Source organism: Thamnophis elegans, chromosome 1 (assembly GCF_009769535.1).
Source record: "Thamnophis elegans isolate rThaEle1 chromosome 1, rThaEle1.pri, whole genome shotgun sequence".
Classification (NCBI taxonomy): domain Eukaryota; kingdom Metazoa; phylum Chordata; class Lepidosauria; order Squamata; family Colubridae; genus Thamnophis; species Thamnophis elegans.
Window position 1 is genome coordinate 107,320,601 of NC_045541.1, and position 23,674 is coordinate 107,344,274.

The following is a 23,674-nucleotide window of genomic DNA, read 5'->3' on the forward strand; positions in this document are numbered from 1 at the left end:
AATTTCACAAGTTAAATATAATAAAATGTGCGGTCTTTCTTTTAATAAGCTTTGCATAAATAAACTCTTGAAATTGTTTTAAATTAATGTTATCTATCCAGCCATTTAATCTCTAATGTTTTGCAAGCACAGAATAGAACAAAACTTCTGATTACATAAGTAATTCAATTATTTATTAAGCTAATTATGTTAGCATACAATATTTGATAATTTTTCATAACACACCCCACAAACTGATGTTCAGAAATCCTAGACGTTCTATTTAATTGAATAGTCCATCTTGAATCCAGAAAGCTGAAAAGCAAAGTCAGTGTAAAACTCTAGACGAAGAAAGTTTCCAGTAGAAGTAAAAGGAGGAACTTCCATTTTTCCACAGAAAGTGCCAATAAGTGAAGAACTGCTTTGACTGCCATCATAAAGCACAAGTCTGTCATATCTGCAGCCATCAATGTCTTCCAGTTCAAAAGAGGTCATGGTCAAAGATATCTGAGGAATCCAGAAAAAAGGTACACTTTTGTGTGTGTGTGCTGTGTATAATATAACATTTAATCTAAATTCAGCATCCAAGTATAAATTTAAACAATGAGAATCAGGTTTTGGATACAATTTTTTAAATAAATCAGTTATGGATTTTTTTTTTAAAAAGAATAATATGGCTTATGATTTAGCATACTGTACAAACCCATAAATTATTAGGGAATAACCTGTTGTTTTACATGCTGTTCCTGGTTATGCGTACATGTGCATGCATGCTTGTGTGACTGCTTTTTCAAGAGGCAACTGGAGTTTCTGGTTTTTTCTTTGAAGACATATTGCTTCTCATCCAAGAAGCTTCTTCAGCTGGATGACAGAGAATCTCCATAGACATTACCAGAGAAGCATGTGCATCAACTGATATACACAGAACCCCAGGTACATCAATTCTTCAAATATTTTACTTGCTCTACGATACACTGCAAAGTGCCCATTTCAAATACTGTTCAGAGATCTCATACCCAGTTTCTTTTCTCCTTGTAATGTTACCACTGACTGGAGAAAAAATAACATCCAAGGTTTTGATATGAAGTAGAATAGTCTTTAACAATTTGCTTATTCTATGATACTTTCTCTTCAGAATCCTACTAGAGATGTAGGAGTTCTCTAATTGGAATATAATAAAAGTCATGCAATAGCAAGACTAAAGACAATTTTGATAAACCATGGGCTATTTTTATCATTAGTAGTAAATAATCACAAAAATTGCTACCAAGAATCTTCTGGATTTACACTAGAAGGGTAGATTTAGATAGTTAAGAGCAAAAGACTGCCATCAATTAAAAATGTAATTATGATTCTCTTTCAAAACATTAAGACAGAACTGAAGGCATGACAACATGATTTCTTATCTACGCTTGGCAGAATAGCTGCAATTAATTTTCATAATTTTTATATCTACTTAAAATCCCCTTATCTCCTTCTTGGGTTTACATATTGGAAAAATGCTTTTTAATGCATAATTATGGTGACTAAGATTACATAAACCATATAAGGAAATGTATGATGTCAGTTAATCTGAAATGTTGTTTTGATGTTTTTTCAATTTAAACAATTCATGCTATTTGGAGGTTAAAATATGGTCAGATGCGTTAATATTGCACTCTCAATATCTCAGAGTAAAAATGCTATTTACTATCATCAATCCAAATTTACCTAGATTTATAAAAATGAATAGAGATTCTGGCCTTTGATCCTTTCCCTTTTCTCTCATAATTTATCATTTGTCATGGTTAAATAGGATCAGTTACAAGAAATGGCAAGATCAACGGCTTTCTACTATTATTGACTTGAGTAATAAAAAGACTTATTTCTGCTGAGCATACCCTGGAAAAAATTGATTGCGATGCTGAGTTGTTTTTAAATGAAATTATTATAATACTTTCTTCTTAAACTCATGACAAGTTATCACTGAAGAATATTAACAATATTTAAAAAATGCTTCAAATCTACTTCATTTAAAGTTAATGAAATATATATTGAACATTAGTCAGTATTTCTATATCTATCACAACAGGCTCTTTTGAAGAAGACTTAAAATGGGAAGATGATTGCAATATGATATAAAATTCTTTAAAACTGTTCAGGTTTGACTATAAATGTATTTCATAACTGATACTATATTTTCTACAACTATACATTAATATTTTTTCTATATGATGCTGGTAGAACCATCTTGATGTAGTGATTACGTTATCAGGAAGAAACCAGGATGCCATAACTTCTATCCCTCCCTGAGGCACAAAGCTGGCTGGGTGACCTTGAGCCCGTCACTCTCACTCAGTCCCAGAAAAGATGAAATGGCAAGCCTATTCTTAAGTCTTCCCAATAAAACTTCAAAGGACTTGTTAGGCAGTTGCCAGAATCAACACTGACTCAAAGGCATGTATGTGATAAAACAGTACTTAACAGGATAACAGAATGACAGAGTTGGAAGGGACCTTGGAGATCTTCTAGTCCAACCCTGTGCTCAGGCAGGAAGTCCTATACCATTGAGACAAATGGTTGTCTAATCTCATCTTTAAAACGTGTTCCAACAGTGGTGGAGCAATCACAACTTCTGGAGGCAAGTTGTTCCATTGATTAATTGTTCTAATTTTCAGGAAATTTTTCCTTAGTTCTAGGTTGCTTCTTTCCTTGATTAGTTTCCATTCATTGCATCTTGTCCTGCCTTCGGGTGCTTTGGAGAATAGGTTGACCCTCTCTTCTTTGTGGCAGCCCCCTGAGATATTGGAACTCTGCTATTATGTCACCTCAAGTACTTCTTTTCATTAAACTAGACATACCTAATTCCAGCAACCATTTTTTATATGTTTTAGCCTTCAGTCCCCTAATCATTTTGTTGCTCTTCTCTGCACTCTTTCCAGAGTTCCAACATCTTTTTAACATTGTGGCAACCATTAACTTTATTCTATCCCTCTGTCAATGCAGCCTTGGCTATTTTGGCAGCTGAAGCACACTACTGACTCATATTTAAATGATTGGCCACTAGTACTCCAAGATCCCTCTCACAATTACTACTATTAAGCCAAGTACCACCTATACCATACCTGTGTGTTTAGTTTTTCTTGCTTAAATGTAGAGCCTTACTTTTTTCACCATTGAATTTCATTTTGTTAGATAGGGTCCAATGTTCAAGTCTATCAAGATCTTTCTGTATCTTAGGTCTTTCTTCTGGAGTGTTGGCTATTCCTGTCAGCTTGGTGTCATCTGCAAATTTGATGAGTTCCTCATCTATCCCTTTATATAAATAATTGATGACGATCCAGGCCTTCCGCACGGCCCTCAAGATCTGGCTATCCCGTCAGGCCTGGGGATAGGACTTTACTCTCTCCCCGCCCGAATGCTGAGTGAATGTTGTGCTTTTATTGTTAATTTTTTTTTACTCACATTTTCTTTATGTCTTGTCTTGCACTCCCTTCCCTCATTATTGTAAGCCGCCCTGAGTCCCCTCAGGGAAAAGGGCGGCCTATAAGTGTTCAATAAACTCAACTCAAACTCAATATTGAAGACTACTGGGCCTTAAACAGAGCCTTGGAACACCCCACTGCATACTTCCATCCATGTAGATGCAGCTCTATTGAGAACTACACTTTGAGTGTGGTTATTACTATGTTATTACCATATTTATTGCCATTTATTTTCTAAAGCACCTGAAGGCTGGCCAAGGAATAATGGATGAAACTGAACAGGGAGATTCAATCTAGAAATAAGGAGAAATTTTCTGACAGTGAGAGCAACTAACCAATGGAACAGCTTGCATTCGGAGGTTGTGGGAGCTTCATCACTGGAAGCTTTCAAGAAGAGACTGGACTGCCATCTGTCAGAAATAGTGTAAGGTGTGCTTGGGCAGGGGGCTAGGCTAGATGAACTACAAGGTTCTTCCCAACTCTGTTAATCTGTAATCGTTAATGGCAATACCACTCAATTTTCCACCCACCCATTTATGATTCTTTTCCTAAAAACTCTTCATAATCCAATCACACTTACTTGTCTCTCTCGTGCACAACACTAATATTGTTTTGGCCAAAGAGCCCAACTTGATCACCTTTTAGATAGTGTCCTATTACAACTGCTATGAATCTTAGCCAGCCTGCATTGGGAAGTGATGGTGGAAATAACATATCTTTGATTTAGAGGATGTTTGTTGCTTTCAAGGGTAAGTTAAGAAGGATGTTTTGGGCTAATTATGAGCTATTCCCTTGTTATTGCTGTGCTTAATCAGTGGCTCATGTCACCATCATGACACTACATTTTTTTTAAAAAAAAAGTTGCAAGCTGCACCCAATTCTGTTTCTCTAAATTTAATCTCTGTTCAGAGGGCCCATGCAGGAGGGGCCAACCCCCCCTCAAAATAGGGGTAACAACCATATAAACGAAGCCCTGTTTCTTTTGGCATACATTGTGACACATATAGTGTTTGGGAATAACCTTGGAAGACAGAAGGAAAACCCACAGACTGGGCAATCAGCATGTAAAAGATGTCTCAGCCCACAGAAGGACAGAAGCATGTAAAACATTTCAAAAGGGACTCTCCCTAATTTTATGGGGAGTAAAAGGAAAGGAAAGAAAAATACTTCCAGTCTTGCAAATGTTGATGTAATCTTTCAATAAAGCTGGCATTGATTGTGCTTTTTGTCTGGAATACCTTATGAGGTTAACGCACACTCACAGCCAGCATTTCTCCCTTTTTAATCTTCCACTGTCCCTTGCACCATTGTATCTTACCTTGTTTCCTGGAGGGGCACTGATAATCCATAGGCAAGCTTGATTTGGAGGGTATTTTTTAGGAAAGTTTGGAGTAGTAATGGCTCCTGAAGTATTAGTGAACGTTCCTCCACACTTTACTATGGTTAAGAAAAAGAAAACTTCATGTAAATAATAACATAAAACAAAATAATAAAACAAAATAATAAAACAAAACAAAACAAAACAAAATAATAAATGAGTGATCTTATTACCTACACATTTTAAAAAGATTTTCTTTTCTTTTTTTAAGTTGTGTGTTTCTTGAGACTCTAAGCAGCAATGCAAGACTTTGCAAAATAATCATTGTAAAGATTGGGAATTGTTTTTCCCTTTTCCTTTTTTTTCTTGTTAGTTTAGAAATATGAACTCAAAGAAGCCAAGAGTGAAAGAGAAGGTGGCTGCTGACGACATGTGAAATATCTGTCAATTATTGATCTATAACATGCTTTACGATTGGCAGACAAAGTATGAAATTCTGTGACAATTTTTAGCTCAGAAATATATGACAAAGGACAAAGCAGATAACTTCATCCGAGGCCTATCATCCCTAGGATGATAGACTGGAAGGTATTGGGCTACTTTAACCTCAATGGAATCAGAATTTACTGGAATTGCATAAACTGGAATTGAAACTGGTTCTCAGATAAGCACGAAAAGTTGCATTTAGAGAATTTAATGAGATTCTCCAATGGAAGGTATAAAATTAACTGATGTTGCAGATACATTTAACCATTGCAAATGATTTATTTTGTGTGTATCTGCTTTGTCATTTCACAAAAAACTGGTGATGAGACTTGAATACCATTCATACCATGTGTGTAGGAGGCCATAAACCCTGTTGCAGTCTCATCTTCATCACTTACAAATTCTATAAGCATAGTGTTCCCAGAAGCAACCACAGCAGGTAATTGCCCTGCCCCGCAACACTTGTCAATAAGAATCTGATCTTTTCTACTGCTCCCATCATAAATTCGGATGTAATCAGAGGAACAGTTTGGAGAACTCTGGAGATCGAGAATGTGAAAACTCAGGAAGACCTAAAGCAGAAAAAGAAAAATAAGCAGCTTTAAGTTATTTAAATCTTTCTTATTAAGTGTACCTTGATTTTGGTAAAATATATCTTCGGACATTGACTGTACCTTAATTGATGTAGCAAACAAGGAAGCTGGGAAAAGAACAAAAATACTTGTCTTGTATAGTTGAATGTCACCACATTATACTATAGAGGTTGTTGTTTTTTTGGCTATGTACAGTATATAATATGTTTTATTCTGCATCAGAATTATGAACTGATTGATACAGAAATGCTGAACATGATGGAACTAATATGTTTGATAATTAATTCTATACTTCATTTATCTAACTTTTCTATTTAAAAATTATTTTCTTTTTTATATTAAAATGTTTTAATTTTCCATTTTCATTTTCATACTGTCACATATATACTGTGTATAGCTGGGGCCATACAACATTAAACAATAATCACAGCGATTCCTCTTGTCAACAATACCCCCCAAAATAGAAACCCAATATACCTCTTCCACTCTCCATACACCTCTTTCTTCCGCCTCCCTCCAACTTTCTATTTTCCCTCCATCATTCCCCTCTACCCTACTTCCCCTCCCCCTCTACCACTCCTCTCTCAGTCCACTCCCTCCCTTCCTTTTCACCCTCCCTCCCATCCTCTCTCCCGCCCTCTCTACCCCTCTTCCTTCTATCCCACTCCTCCTCCCCTTGGTGTATTTCTACTATATGTCAATGTATTCAGCTTGTCCTATTTTTACAGAGAAATTAAAGAGAAACAGTATACATGTGAAATTGCATTACATTGAAATCAAACACATAGTATATATCCCCCCTCCCCCACCCTCCCCCCTAACACCCCACCTCCCTCCCGGCGACTTCCCAGAGCCCGACTAAAAATTATTTTCTAAAGGCTCTTTCACTTTTAATCTGCATTTAACCACAGTTCTCTGTTTTTTTATATTCTGGGCATAAAAGAATATTGCTTATTTCTAATTACAATATACTCTTTTGAGTGTTGCTCTGCTGTCAGCTATTTTCTATCTAGTATATTAATGGTTGGGTATACATAGGACTGAAATAGAAATATTTTAAATAAAACATCCCATTTCTTTTATAAGATTCATTTAAGAAGATGCTACATACGTATTAGATATTATTCACTTCAAAAATTACAGCAAAATCAGCAATCTTGATGAAAATGGTTCCGTACACAGAATAACACAGTTGAAGATACCTTGGAGGTCTTCTAGTCCAACCCCCTGCTCAAGAAGGAAACCATATACCATTTCAGACAAATGGTTGCCCAATTTCTTAAAAATTTCCAGTATTGGAGCATTCACAACTTCTGGAGGCAAGTTCTTCTACTGATTAATTGTTCTAACTGTCAGGAAATTTCTCCTTAGTTTCTAAGTTGCTTCTCTCCTTGATTAGTTTCCATCCATCCATCTTGTCCTGCTTTCAGGATAATAGGCTGACTCCCTATTCTTTGTGGCAGCTACTTAGATATTGGAACACTGCTATCATGTCACCCCAAATCCTTCTTCCAGTATTGGATCACCAACAACTTCTGGAGGCAAGTTGTTCCACTGATTAATTGTTTTCCCGGTCAGAAAATTTCTCCTTCTTTCTAGATTGCTTCTCTCCTTGATTAATTTCCATCCATTGCTTCTTGTTTTACCTTCTGGAGCTTTGGAAAATAGGTTAACCATATCTTGTAGCAGCCCCTCAGATATTCAAATACTGCCACCATGTTACCCCTACTTCTTTTTTTTCATTAAACTAGACATATTCAATTCCTGCAATTATTCTTTGTATGTTTTAGCCTCCATTCCCCTACAAATCTTTGTTGGTCTTCTCTGCACACTTTCTAGAGCCACAACATATTTTATACAATATAAAAATTATACAATCAAAACTGGGTGCAACATTCCAAGTCTGGTCTTACCAAGGCATTATAAAGCATATCCCTGTGCCAATAACTATGGTTTTCACTGAATTTTGATATATCAGATAATTCAACATCAAGAAAGCAAATAGGAGAATGAACAAATAAGACTGCTGAGCAATACATTTTATCTTCAAATAAAGTTTGAATAAATAAATGTTTTTTTTTATAGAAATGCATGTTCCTTGTTGAGCCTTTCTACCAGTTGTTCTGATTATGGGAATGTTTGGAATTAGTCAGCTGCTACACTAAGAGCTTTGAACATATTCTCAAACATTTCCATGCTCGCAGTGGAATTTGACTTAGCTCCAATTCACACATTTCTCAAGCAGCTCTTGTTAAATCTGAGAAATGGCCTCCTGAATGGTTCACAGTACTGACACAAGAAACACAATGAAGATTTATTAACTTCATATGCAAAACTGTATAAGCAAAAGACACCAGCCCAAGCATAGAAATGAAAATTGCAACATACTTCTTAATTTAGAATATATTAGCCTTTCCCAACCCATCACCCTATAATTTTTGGAAATTATAGTTGTTTGGTGAACTTGTCAAGTTGGAGAAAGGTGATTCAATATGTTTTTCTTTCTTAACTTTCTGTCACAGTTTCTTTCTTTAGTATGCATTTTGTGTTAAGGACATCTGAAGAAGATTGGCAAATGACCTCCTGCTTCTTGATACTTTGAAGTATATTTCCTCAGCAGACATGGAGTAAAACTGTAAAAGGTTTATTTTATTTAGAAAACTTCTCTCTATCTCATTTTGATCACCATTCCAATGGGTTTGCCCAGAAATGATGAGGAAGAATCCACATTTTTGCAGGTGTTTTGCTTAATACACGTTTAAAGCAAAAATAGGCATTGCATTGCTAAAACTGTATAGTATTGGAGTTTGAGGGAATTAAGATTTTTTTAGTGCTATACAATTAAAAATCAATCTGTTTGAAGCATCCCATCATCTCAAGAATGCACAACAGTTAGATTTGGGAAAATTTCTGCTTAGCTCTAATAAAGATCTTCACACCTAAACATAATGGATGGAGCCCATTTGATGTGGGTGGATGTCTTTTTTTTTCTCTTTTCAAATATTGTATATTATTATAAAACACAGCTAATATTATTTGACAGTCCAAGCAGTGCATTCTGTTACAATGGTAATGATAATGTGTTCACTAGAGATTAACCTCCAGACAACGTAAACATTTAAAGATAAAGGAGCAAAAGTTGAAATAAACTTAAAGTCAATGACTTTTTCAAAAATCTCCTTTTCCCTTATTTTGTTACTCACCCTACCTAAGGAAATCAACACCTGAGAAAGTACCATACTTCCCCAAAAATAAGACAGGGTCTTCTTTTCTTTTGACCCCCAAAATAAGCACTTGGCCTTATTTTCAGGGAGGTCTTATTATTTTTGAGGTGCAGGAGGTGGCGAGCATGATCACCTGATGGCTGCTGCTGTGTTGCAATATTTTCGGGGAAGGCTTATTTTCAGGGGAGGGCTTATTTTAGCGCATGCACTCAAAAGTCTGTTTAGGCTTATTAACTAAGGAGGTCTTATTTTGGGGGAAACAGGGTAGATATGACACAGCATTCAAATGTATGCTTGGGTGAATATATATGAATGCATACGTTTACAATTAATAAGGAGACATGCTCCCCTATATTACCCATGGCTGCATTTTGTATTGCATATTTTGTATTACTGACTAACCCCCAATATATCTACTGGTTTGAACATCTTACCTTTCCTTGTAGAGTTTGGATAAGCCACAAGCAGGTGATGTTTCTGGGATATGAATGGGGGTAATTATAAGAGCTGAAATGACCATCTGGATTACGTAGCACAGTGCTACAATCATCTAAAGGACAGAACAACATGTTGGCAAGGAAGAGGAGATATTTAAACCAGAAATTCAGCTAAATCATCTAGATTCACAAGGGGAAAAATCATGTTTATTAAGTATTTTTCAATGTAGTTTAGTAGAAATGTAGTTTCTTTTGTAGAAAATAATGTAGTAATTATATTCCATATGAGAGAAACACCTTTCAATGACCACTGGTCTCACAACTCAACAATGTATTCAGAACCTTTAGCTCTGTTAAAATCAAAATATATGTTATTAATATAAGGGAGACAGAAGAGAATAGCTTTTATATTGCTGGAAACATTAGCATGTGCACTGATCTCTACTCTGCCTTCTGCAGGCCTTTTGTTAGTAAGGGAAAAGCTTCTGGTATTTGCCTGATGGATAGATTTTGATTTCATAGAAGTAGCAGTAATGGTCTCAATATAGTGGGTGAATAGATGAGGAAATGTACTGTAAATGGAGACAATAAGGCTCCATTAAAGTAAGGGAGCGCAGTGGCCCAGATGGTTTAGACCACTTGGTTCCCAATTTGCAAGCCCGGATTCAAGCTCAAATGCTGCTGTGTAGTGGGATAAGCTCCTGTCATTTGTTCCAGCGTCTGCCAACCTAACAGTACAACAGCATGCAAACATGAGCAGGTAAATAGGTACCACTTCAGGGGCTCATTAATGGGGACATGAAAGAAGACTTCAAGTGGCTATGCCTTAGGCAATGGTGATGTCACTGTCTAATCCTTTCACTACGGAAGTGCCTCAGGGCTTCCAACATGAAAATAGAATCCATTGCAATTGCATTGGAAGCATCATATGAGGTTCTTCCATTTGGAACTTCCATAATTAGAGACAAATAGAGGGAAGTGATGAGGAGAAATAAATTACAGATTACATGTTTGTATCAGCCACAAACCTCCAAAGCTGGAAAACTCACATCCTTGTCTGAGAAACGATTGGAATCCAAGGAAATGTATTATTTTTTTGGTTCAGTATGGAGTGTATAGCACATCTCCCTGAGTTCAGATGACATTCTAACAGTGGCATACCTCTCATGGCCACACCGTTTCTGAAATAGCTCCGTTATTCAATAGATTTATGGAGCCATTGTTTTTTCCATCTTATTTCTAATTGAGATCCATAATACAAAGCACCTTTTTTTGCGTGCTTATTTGGATGATTGTGTATCCTCTGTTCATTTTCTGTTTAATGACACCAAAGCTATAATTCACATTGGGTACAAATGCATCCTGGCTTTCTTCCATTCCAGAGATCCCTTGTTTTTTTCCAGCTACTTCAAGCACTAAATGCCTCCCAAAAAATCAGTGGATTACACCATCCTCCTATAACTATTTTCAGATTGAACATCTATAGTAATCTCTGTAGTGCAATAATCAGTGCAATAAGTATCTCATTGTTTGAAAAGATCCATAAGGAGATTTCATAAGTATGCATACATAAATTCATGCATCTCTATAACATTACTCTCTTCTAGAAATAAGGAGTGTTTACAAATAAGAAGTGTTATGCAATGCATAAAAAACATTATGTATATAAGCAAATCTTGCTTCCACCATCACCATACACCATTTCATACATGGTCCTTTATTCCTTAAAATTTCTCACTCTTCTTTTTCTCAGATCTCTTCAGCCTTCATTGAATTATCACTTTTTCAGTGTTCCCATCTTTTCAATTTGCTCACTCTTATTTTATATATTTGTTCTAAGAATTGATCTTTATTTAATTTATGTGAACAAAACCGGTGACTCAGTCTTGTATTCCATCCATATCATTTATTATCCATTCATTCTTGATCCATTTTACTTATTTATCATGTGCTTTTCTTAAATAACCCATTTCTGTTACATTGAATTTAATTTTACATGTCTTGTAACATAGCTAATGCTCATTCCATATATCAAAATGGACAGAAGCACGTTTTATACCAAGTTGTTTTTACTTTTGCAAGAAGCATTAATTCTTTTAATAAAATCACTGTTTTTCTTACCACTATTTGCATGTTGTAGCATTTCTCCTTTATTTCCACATCTTTGGTAAACATTCTCCCTAGGTACACACAATTTATCTACTCATTCTAATATTTCACTTATTTTATCTTTAATGCATACATTTCAGATCCATATTTTCTCCTGCATTTACTATAAACTGAGTTCTCAAGCACATAAATATTCATGTCTCCAGCTAAGTCACCAGAAATAGTCTGTATACATTTCTTTAATCATAAGCACATTAAATAATCAAGATGATATCATGCATCCTTATTTTACTTCCAGAATCACTCCTAAGATGGAATGCATTTTTTCCATCACATATTGCTCTTATCACATTCGCAGCTATTCTTCAACTTTATACAAAATACTCCATACGTTCAGCCAATTCACGCTGTCTTAAACTTTCTCTTAATTACAGATGTAGAGTAAATTATTCCCTACTACTGAATCACTTTGTTGAGTAATGTCGTGCAATGTCCAATTATTTTATTAAGCTTGGCTGCCTTGCAATTCAATGTTATAAAAATTCATAACATTAAGATGAAAAGTGAATTGTGATATATGACTTTATTACTCACTGCAGCTGTAGAGCTTATTGATTTTTTCACATCTAAGTTGCTCAGCCCTACTCTTTGACCAATTGGTACAGATCCATTAGGAATGGGGATAATGGTTGGTTTTCCAGCAGTATTAGAAAAATCATACCTACAAAAAAAACCAGGTACAAATTACAAAGTCTAATTTGGCAAATTTATTAACAGCCTGTATCTTATGTAATATATGAATGGCAATCCTGGAAAATCAGGATCAGGATAAAATCAAGAAAACTAACCCATTAATTTCTAGGATAATATCTAAAAAAAATATGTCACATATAAGCATGAGAAGTGAATTTGACAACAATATGGAAAGGAGAGTTTTTCTCTCCCATTGGAAGCAGAAAAAACCCCCACTGTTGTTTTAATAAGAATTTCCAAAAAATAATAGTCAAAGTAGGAGTTTGGGGGGGGGGCAAATTAGACAACAATAAAGGAGAATATTTGTAGCTCAGGGATGAAATGAGGAGTCCTTGGTGCTCTCTCTCAGGTTGGTTGGTTTCTAGCAGATATTTCATTAGCTAAATTAGATAATCAATGTTATCACTAGCATTACAATACCACTGATTATGTTAGCTAATAATGAAACATCTGCAAGAACAACCAAACTCAGATAATACCAAAGACCATTAATTAGATAACAAAAAAACTTCTTATAGCCAATGGAATTGGTCTGGTTCTACTTTTTTCTTGCTTTGGGGGGGGGGGATTTGCTGAATTAGAGGAGAAGAAACTATTGGTTTCAGGTGTTTTGAGTCTTTCCTTAACTTGGGGCAAATTATTCCTAAAGCCATTGAATAATGAACAAAGAAGTATCACTTAACCATGCTTTTCAGCCAAAAGTTCATGAAGCCTCTTTAGTTTTGTTATGGCTCCTCCCCCCAAGTGACAATTGTGTTATTGGTTCTCATACACTGCTAACCCCATACCCAAGAGTGGTAACAAACTACAGATGTCCAGCAGTGGTGGGTTCCAGATCCTGTTGCAATTGGTGGGGTGCAATGGGGCCAGGCATCCACCACATGCACATGTGCAGCATGCGCATGCATACTTACTGCCCACGATGCTCCACAATGCTCCACAATGCTCCAGTTGCTTGGCAGAGCATCACACAGGCACCATACGCTCCATGCGCGGAAGCCCCAATCGGCTCAAATACAGGTAAGGAGGGCGGGCAGGCAGGTGGGCCTTCCCAGAGCACCATACCGGTACCTGGTGCTCCCAGCAGGCACTGGTATGCCTGTACCAGGGCATACCGGTTGTATCACACCACTGATGTCCAGACACCTAACCCTTAACTGGGTTTTTAGAATAACTTGGCCTTCAGTCATGACTCTGCTGCGTTACAGTTTTGTTACCAAAAAGAACGAAGTCGCAAACATGACAGTTGAAAGTCTGAGCAAGAAGAGAATTACATAACTATGTTTCCAATTTAAACCTCTGGCCTTCTCTCTGCTTCCTTACTTTTTAGAAATTAAACATTGCTCTCAAAAAAAGAAAATAGAAAGAATATTTTGTTCTGATTTTAAAAAGAAGGATTCTTATATGAAAATGACATAGTTTTCTTCTCCTATAATCACAAAGAATTATGTCAGAAAAGAGAAAATGCTCTGAGTCAAAGCTTGGATTTTAACTGAAACTGATTATTCTGTTTTGCTTAATATCTGTTGTATGTGCCAGTAGTTATGGTGCTGAAGTTGGGTGACTATATAAATTCAGTCAACTACTCCAAGTAGGAACTGGAGAGAGAGGGCAAATTAGACAACAATAAAGGAGAATATAAAATTCAGTCTAGTCAATAAACTTACGCGCCATAATGCATAACTGAATCATAGTCATATGGAAGACCCAGATTGGTGGTGTTCCTTTTTCAAAATTCCCCTGTTCTCCTGAAATATATTAAAGTAAATAATAAGCAGATTTGCAAACACAAATTAATGCAAACACAAGAGAAAAATGAGTAAGGCTGGTTTGCATCAAGCTATTTTAGATTTAAGGATTTGTGAGCATAGCGATATTTTAACTGTCACTTTGTGAATTCCTGATTGCTTTAAACTTTATCCTGCAAGAAGATTTTGTTAATGGAATCTAATTCAATCTTAGCTATTAGCACAGCAGACTCACATAAGACGATTAGCCATTAAAACTGTAATAAAACATAGAATTAATACTATATATATAATAGATGAGTGAATTCAGCCATTATGCTATAAAATCATAGGGATAGAAGGGAGATTCGGAGATCTTCTAGTCCGGGGTACCAACCTTTCAGACCTCAAGGGCCATTGAAATTCATAATTTTAAATCCACGGACCACTAATAGAACTTAAAAAAAGATAAATAGTATTTAGTGTATATAAAAGATGCAAATAATTTTTCTGTGGACCACCACCAGAATTTTCTCACGGGTCACCAGTGGTCCACAAACCACTGGTTGGTGACCACTGTTCTGTCCAACCCCTGATCAAGGCAGGAGCCTTGTGCCATCAAATGATTGTCCAGTTACTCAGTGATCATTTGAAGTTTCCCTACCCCCCCCCCCGGGGGCGGCTTTACACTCAGATTTGAAATTCTCAAGGGCCCCAAAATGGTCATGTGATCATATTTTGGATACATGCAACTGATTAACATTTATGGTTGTTTGCAGCACTATATAGCCACATGACTGCAATGTTTAGCACAAACAATTTTCTCTGTAACCGGTGTTACTTTTGGTTTCAAGCAAAAAAAAAAAGTCACTACAAACAATGGATTCACTTAATGACTGCCACATTCACTTTATAACCATAACATGTTCTTTACAACTACCATATTTGCTTTTATTACACTGTGTTTGCTTCTCAATTTGCCAGACAAAGTAAGGCTTTATTACATGGCCATTAATCATTTAATAATAAAATAAAAAGAAAGGCAGGAATATCTCAGCTCTGGAGTCATGGTTCTCAGGTGGAACTGAATCCTTAGATTCGAACATCTGAGTAAAGCCTTTATTCTATAAAAATTGAAAAAGATCAGAAAGTTTTCACCCATGTTTTAAGGAGCTTATCCCTGAAGGACCTCTGAAAGTGTCTTTGTCTTTATTATGCTTTCTGGAAATCAGAAGCAGTATTAATTTGCACTGTATTTTCCCACCACAACTGAAGGTCCAAGTTTTACCTACACTTTGGATGTTATACCGTATTAGTTACTGAACAATAGATGCGTCCCATGTCCCATTTTGTCCTTATTGGGACCTCTTCAAGCTAGGTATCCTCCATAATACTGTAGGTTAAAATCTCATTAAAGAATTGGATGTGGAGCTTCTAGTATATCTAGCTTCTGAAAACTCCCAATAAGGGACAAAACAGTAATGCAGTGTCTCCTACTGACCCATAGCTAATGTAGAATCTAAAGGTTAATTTAAGAAGCAACCTTGAAGTCTCTAGGAGGCTCAGACCAATACAAACCATATAGAAACAAAGAAAGCATAGTCCCATAGCTTCTACCGTACATTTTGACACAAATTGTTAACTGAATTTATTGTTTGCAGATAACTGGAAAAACTACAGGTAGTCCTCTCTTTCTGACTATTTGTATAGTGACTGGTATTCAAAAAAAAGTAACTTACAACCAGTTCTTGTACAGATGATTCGGGCACTTGGCAATTGCCATGCATTAGGGAAGTTGCAGCATCCCAAGGGCCACATGATCACCATTTCTGGCCAACCCAGGGGGCTTCCAATAAGCAAAATCAATAGGAAAATGTGATTTGTTTAATGATTGTGTGATTCCCTTAATGACCATGACAAAAAAAGGTGTAAAAACCAGGGGGACTTGCTTAACAACAGCATCATTTAATGAACAGAAGTTCTGATCCCAATTATGGTTCTAAGTCAAGGACTATGTTCAGAGGAAGATTCATTTTGAAGTCACACTCTGGCTGCTTTGAAACTTTAGCATCTCAGACTAGTCTGAACTTTTCTTTGCCAAGAGCTGAGGTGGCACAGTGGTTAGGGTGCGGTACTGCAGGCCACTTCAGCTGACTGTTATCTGCAGTTCAGCGTTCAAATCTCACGGCTCAAGGTTGACTCAGCCTTGCATCCTTCCAAGGTGGGTGAAATGAGGACCCAGGACTGTGGGGGCAATATGCTGACTCTGTAAAACCGCTTAGAGAGGGCTGAAAGCCCTATGAAGTGGTATATAAGTCTAACTGCTATTGCTATTGTTATTTTCCAAATTCTTAGGCCTAATTAAATCTTCATTGGAAACCATTCTCTGATTCTGGCTAAATTGCCTTGGGTCATATAATATATACAGTATACCACAGAAGTAAGTACACCCCCCTCATATTTTGTTGCCAGCAGTTTAGACATTAATGGCTGTGGGTTGCGTGCTCACAGGCATATGCGTACAGCTGCCCAATTCTAAATGGATTTAATGCATATTACATCCAGAATGCTTTGATGGATAGACAGTCATAAGAAATAGAAATGCCAAAGTGACCACATCACTTTAGGCAACAGTTGGCATGCTCTCTGCTTGCTAACATGCCTACCTTTGGCAACATATTCCAAGTTAATTTTAACATAATTATCTCGGTCGCTGCGGGTTTGTTCATGTAGAAAACCTAGTGCGTGGTTGAGCTCATGCTGAATCAATCCTTTATACATGCAGCCATTTTTCAGCAAATTGAGGTGCTGTCTGCCTCCAATCTTTCCAAAGTAGGACCAGCATCTGATAATACAGAAAGGGGAAAGCGGTCATTATGCAAATTATATTCTAAGGAATAGAAAATCATTGTCTGTAAAGACTATGCACATCTGAGAACCACTTTGTATTCTGGTTAAAGCATCAGGCTAGGAATGCAATATCATTGCAGTTTTAACAAGTGAGGGAAGGGTCTGTAATTTAAAAGTATATATCCCATATGTGCTCTAGGAAATGGGTTGAAGAATTATTATCTTTGTTAAGAAATATATTGAGCTTAATCCACATAATATGTGCTCATATCTTACACCTCAAATCTTTGTTTTCACGTAGAAATACAACAGCAGAAATAACTGAAGGAATATGTTGTTCATTCTTGAAGGATAAATGTTCCTTACCTGTCTCCAGGGACAATGTTTATGTAGTCATATTCTACTGTGTGTTTGATAAACCGAATGCATGTCAGGGTTACAAATTCTTCCATTGCTTTAATTATCACATCTTTGTGCTCTAAGGCTGAAACAAAAGATTATAGAAGGGATAAATGAATACAACTCATATATGGTACATTATGTTAAGTTCTAAGAAAATCATTTTTGCTGATATGGGAAAACTGCTCACTTCTGGGGATTATTCTAATAGTCAATACATTTGCTTCTTGAAAATAAAATTTATGTTTGATAAAAGATTGCTGTAATGTTATTATTATTATTTAAATGGCTTCCACTCAAATAGCAGCTAAAAAGTAGTTCCTGCTAGGTATTGTACATAGTGTGTAGTTGCCAGTTGAAGTTCTCATTTTGGTCCTCTGTTGGAGCGGGAAAATTCTGTCTCCTGATTGGTTGTTTGCCTGATCACTTTCCTATAAAAGGAGCTCTGTCAGCCAGGGAGTTTGAGTTGCCTCACAGGCGGTTTTGAATAAAGAGCTGTTAGAAATCACTCTGGCCTTGCCTCAATTCATTGCCCAGAACTTAACAGTTCCAGTTTGGCTGTGTGTTCCAATTTCAAGGAAGTTTAGAAATTTGGAAACCATTATTACTTTGAGGCCTTTCTTTTGAACTAACAGAGGGAAAAGTTACAACATACTTGAAATGTATGTTGATGTCACATACAGGTGTAGCTGCATCTGCATGAAGTTGTTTGTGTACTTAGAAAGATGAAAGTTCATACATTGAAATTACTTCTATCAGAGAAGTATCTGAGAAAAAGAATGTGAGGGGATGTGATGATTTTGAGTTAGTATCACCACCAGGTGAATAAGACTATGGGATAGATCTAAAAAAAGCTCACAAGACTTAATTCTTTTAAAGACTACCCTGAAGGAATTCAGTTTGAAGGCAAAGGAGAGGATGAATTCAATTTGCATAAGCCATGTGAACAATTTAATAACTCTGCTAAGTTTATGTACATTTTATTTGTCATAAAAACATCTTGCAAATAAATCCGACCCTCGCCATGTTACAAACAACCCAGTATTTTGTTACTACTTCAATCATCCAATAAAAATTGAAATCCTTTACATATAGATATTTATTAAGGAATTCTTTGTTTAAGCATTTCAAACAATGAGATCTTATCAAAAGGAGCCTTCTGATTAAGGATTTGAATTTTTTTTAAAGCCACAGCAATACTTAGCCAGTGAATGGTATACCAGGGATCACACTGCAAAAGTGTTTCAGTGTGTCAGATAAAGGAAGGGATCAGACACATTGAAAGCTGAATTTTCTTTAATTGAATTAATTTAAAAGCATTCAAATGATTATTTCCTATGTGTTTAATCACTGTACTCTTCAGTTGCAATGAAATTATAAGTTAACAACCTTAGAAGGGTTTTTGAAGATTGCAGAAGTTTTATGGGAAACAATGATTATATTTGCTTCTTACAAATGCATACAAAGTGGAAGAGTTTTGCAGAGAATCCTTTGAGAAGACCTTCTGTAGGCATCAAGAATTATTTTATAAGTGATCGAGACCTCAAAAGTTGTTGCCTTATAGTGTTAACAATACTGAGCTAGATAGACCATTGGTTTGACTCTGTATAAAGGTGGCTGCTTATGTGACTATATTTTATTACTGATTCCATGTCAAATGCTATCATTCGGAATCCCTTGCAATCTTTGATATATCATCAAACCCACTTGGAGATAGATGGGTTTTTGCTATCACCTGAACCTAACTTGGACTGTGCATAATATATTTTAGTACTACAGCTACTATTATTGATGCTTGCTGTTTGCAAGTAGTGATGATGTTACTTATTTTGGTAAGGAAACATCTGCATGGAAACAGCCAGTCTCAGAGAACACCAAGAACTCCACAGTTCAATCCTTAACTACAGACATTTTCTTCATTTGGAATTATTCTTAAAACGTTAATACAACTCTTCAGTTTAAAAATGTACAAACAAAACTTAAATAGGAGAATTAAAAATAATACTATAAAATTATCCTATCATTGATTCAATAAGAATTCTGTTTTATTATTAATTATCCTCAGCATGATCAAGCTTGCTATGATTTTGATCAGCAGGAATAGGAAAATAACCTCAATAAATCAGTAATAGTTTCTATTTGTTGCTGTCTATTGAAAATGGTTCTTTAATTCTTTTGTATGAAAGGATGCCCATTGAAGAGATTTAGACGTACAAAACTCAGGAGAGATATTAACTGGGATCTTGACCAGGCCATCTTCTGATCTGGGCCAGTAACAATTTCCACTACAGCTCATGGCACTTCTCTGTGTTCTTCTTTTATAAACAATATCATCTTGATAAAAGTCGGTTTCCCCTGCAAGGAAAAATGAGAGAAATAACTGAAAAATATTATCACCTCCCAAGCAATTGTATTATTAGCCCTTGGAGGTAGGCAGTCAAGAAACAAGCATGGCAGAGATTCCAAAGATATTCTTTTTTACAGTCAGATAGAATAATGAAATCTTGAAAGCCTGACCAAATTTTGTCTGCCCCATTGTTATACCACAAAAAGATCGAGTTATTTTTATTTTTTTCTCATGCTTTCTTCTTTCTCTGCACTGAATAACTTTTTTTAGAAGTCCCCCCTTTAATGGCTTTCTCACCCTAACCCTATTCACAAGGTCAAGTCTATATTATTTCATATCAATCAGAATCCCTGCCCTTTCCCATCTATGAAAATAGACAGTCATCATTGCAATCGATACATAATAATGCCTTCTTCTTGACTAGTTGAGGCCTTCCAGCTTGCTAAAGTCAGCAGGTAAGTCCAGAAGAGAAGAGTAGATGGAGTGGTAAGTACAAACTCCCTCATGTGGTACAGCTCCTGCAACTGGAGGATCCATTGTGGCAGGAAACAAAGACACTGTCAGCCCGGAGCTGCCATTCAGGTGGGAAGCTGTGGGAGTTGCCATGAATCGTGCTTACCAGCTGGGGATCTCCCTTCTCCACATGCAATACAGCTGAGAACTGTCCATAACTGATAACTGACTGAGAACAAGCCATGACTGATTGCCAGATGGTTTTCAATCTGGGTCACGAGGTGATGGGTGTGTGTGTGGGGGTTAGCCTAACTGCATTTTCAAACTGTTTCTGTGTTTGACTGTTTTCCTTAACCCTTCGGAACCTGACATACTCTCCTTTGGCTTGAAGATCATGATTGGGTGATTTTGATGGCACATTGTGGGAACAGAACTGGTGTAAGAATTCCAGAGAGAACTGGTAGACAATTTGGGCATTTTTAACCTCTTCTCACAACTTCTCTAATTCGGAGTAAATATGATATTCTAAGAATTCCATTTTGTATTTACAGTTTAGAATATATTCCACTTTGTATTTCTCTTGAAAAGCTGTGGTGGCGCAGAGGTTAGAATGCAGAATGGCAGGCTAATTCTGCCAACTGCCAGAAGTTCAGCTCAAGGTTGACTCAGCCTTCCATCCTTCCGAGTTCAGTAAAATGAGGACCCAGATTGTTGGGGCACTATGCTGACTCTGTAAACCGCTTAGAGAGGGCTTTAAAGCACTATGAAGCGGTATATAAGTCTAAGTGCTATTGCTGCTATTGTTCTTTCTCATCTGCCAGAACATTGGGGGGTCAGGTGGGGAAACAGGTACAAAATGCAAGGGACAGAGAAACTCCCCATGAACTAGGAAAGGAATCTTGAGTGAAAACTCTAGACAACCATAGACACAAGGCCACTGAACTGATACATAACATAACATGATAAATTTTGTGTCTGGTTTCTTAGGTAAGGAAAATGTAAACAACTTAGAGAGAAGTATTCCAAATCCCCCATCACCTTTTCCTTTAAGAAGAGTTGAGCAGCCTGCCTCTCTGGAAAAAACTGCTAAAAGAACAATGCAAGCAGGAACTCTGGACATCAATATGTGGAGATTGTAGCCATAAATTGCTTGAAATGGCGGCATGATGAGAGAGGAGTGCAGCAAGATGTTATAGGAAAATCCTACAAGAGGCAATACTGTAATTCAATTCAATTTTTCCTGCTGGTAAGAGACATAGCAATGCAAACACTAATCAAGTGTTTATTTTCTCTGATTGCTCAATAAATTCCAGATGATGAGAGGATGATAAATGAATACAAATGTCCAGGAAGTGAAGAAGAGCCTTCTAAACCCTGGGTGTAAATTGAGTGCTGAAGTCTGAGGTCACACAATTGACTCAGCTTCTATATCGAAAAAACATGGTCTAGCAAAAGTTATGCATCCTCTTGAGTTATTAGTAACTCCTTGCAGAGGTTAAAATAAGCCACAAATCTACCACCAAAATTGTGGTATACCTTTGACCAGCTAGAATATTAATAATAACATCCAGGGAGACTGGAATCCGTAGACCAAACAGCGATAAGAGCAGCTGGACTAATTTTGGTGGTTTTAGTCATGACACTCTTAGCCCTGTGACAGATGTGACAGGATGAAACATAGTCCTTGACACCAGCCCTCACTCGTGGCCCTGGTGTATGGATCTTGTTCTTGTTGCAAGCAAATCTAATTAACAAATCTATTGTCTCCCCATTCTTAGCTTTCATGGGTGTCCCTTTTAGGCAGTTGTAATACTAGTTGAAATATTCTGCTTTAAGAATGTGGTGCTAAGTATTACCAAGAAATATCACAGCAACTCAGGCCTGCCACACCCCTGAACTGGTTTCCTGGTCACCACCACCACCATCTTGTGTTTCAGTTCTGTGCATGCACAGAATAATTTCTATTCCACTGCATATGTGGGCAGTGTGCATCAAGCATGCGTGCGCGCAAAGCGGGCACATGAGCGAACCAGAAGTAGTGCCAGCCAGAACCCACCCCTGTCCCCTACCATTGTTGAAGCCTTCAGAGCACCCGTGAAAGCAGAGTCCAAAGGTAAGTGAGATTCTGAGTAGCAGCTACAATGAAAACTGAGTCTTCATGTTCTGGGAGGCAGTTCACTTTTGAATTTTAATTGTCTTGTTTTCAGAAGCTGAGTGAATAGCTTGGGGCATTCTGCAAAATTAAGGATGAATCATTGATAAAAATGGACAAAATTACTGGAGGTTTTTCACATTTCTAGATCCTTTTTATGGGTGAATTGATTGCACTTAGCCAAATCCATGTTCTGTAGACATCCAGTAACCCAAATAGCCCAACTGGTGAAGGTCAAATGCACATTTATATAGCTTGTTTTGATAAAAGTGTTCTAGGACTGGTGTGTACCAGGACCTGTGGGTAGCCAGAAGAACTGAGGCGGAGATGGGAATAAAGGCTAACAAATTTTATTCCCTGACAAATACAGGCTAACATTCAGAACCGGCTTCAGACAGGAATGCGCGCTGCTCGTTTGGACAGCTCCCTTTTTATACAGGAGCTGTCAAAAGATCAGCCAATTGGGTGTCGAGCGCTTCCCGCTTAAACTCTTTATTTTAGCGCATGCTCAGAACGTGACAAGGACTATTTTACTTTTATCTATTGTTTTGTGTTTATTGTCTTGTACCCTCCCTTCCTTATTTTATGTAAGCCGCCCTGAGTCCCCTCAGGGAAAAGGGTGGCCTATAAATACTAATAAAATCACTAAAAAAAAAATCACTAAAATTGTTGATATGACTCTGATAGAGGACAGATCTTCCCTAAAAATCAATGTGTCATGTAAAGCACTACATATTCATCTAAAATACCAGAAAATATTTCATCAATTAATCAGTAGAAGATTATGGAGCAATTAACCATTCAAAAGAGCATTACTCAAATTTTCCAGATTGAGTGCTAAAAGTTGTCAAATATTCATGGCCCTCTTTCACTGGGAATTATAAGTTCTTCTCAGATCCAATTCAGTAAAGATGTTTGTTGTCTGGAGACTATCCAGTAGATGTGAGGGGCAGCGAGTAGTGGTCCTAATTGGAACCTGCTTAAGAAGCTTACAGTCATGAAGAGTCTTCAAAGAAGAATTCTTTTTCTTTTGTAATAAAAAAGTAATGATCCAGATGTGGATGAAGACAAACGGCAGACAAATCCTTTCTTCAGATTGTCATCCAGGAAGTCTTTTTAAAAGCTAGCTCTTGAATACATATGTGTTGTGGCCCAGCAGGATCTGGTTGAGTTGCTGATGGACTTGGATAGCGAGGAACCATATGAGTCTGCCCTGGACGATGTGGAGGACCTTGGGCAGGGTTCAGACTCAGAGCAAGGACCAGAGAGGCTGGTTGGCCACCAGGAGGTGCCTGAGGCATGGAGCAGTGGGAAGGATCAAAGGCAGTTTGTCCCTGATGCTAGATTGAGAAGGGCTGAGAAACGGAAGCAGCAACTCCGTAG

The 23,674-nt window shown here is 37.0% G+C and overlaps 1 protein-coding gene across 1 annotated transcript; it reads right to left on the reverse strand.

Moving 5' to 3' along the window:
* Positions 1 to 247: 247 nt before the first annotated feature.
* On the reverse strand, positions 248 to 20,616 carry LOC116505706 (astacin-like metalloendopeptidase). Its single transcript, XM_032213070.1, is given in 11 exon segments — positions 248 to 486; positions 4,762 to 4,880; positions 5,594 to 5,819; positions 9,499 to 9,614; positions 12,205 to 12,225; positions 12,228 to 12,331; positions 14,031 to 14,108; positions 16,753 to 16,935; positions 17,307 to 17,424; positions 19,554 to 19,694; positions 20,514 to 20,616. Coding segments are annotated over 11 exon segments (1,437 nt in total). The 3' UTR covers positions 248 to 258.
* Positions 20,617 to 23,674: the final 3,058 nt, after the last annotated feature.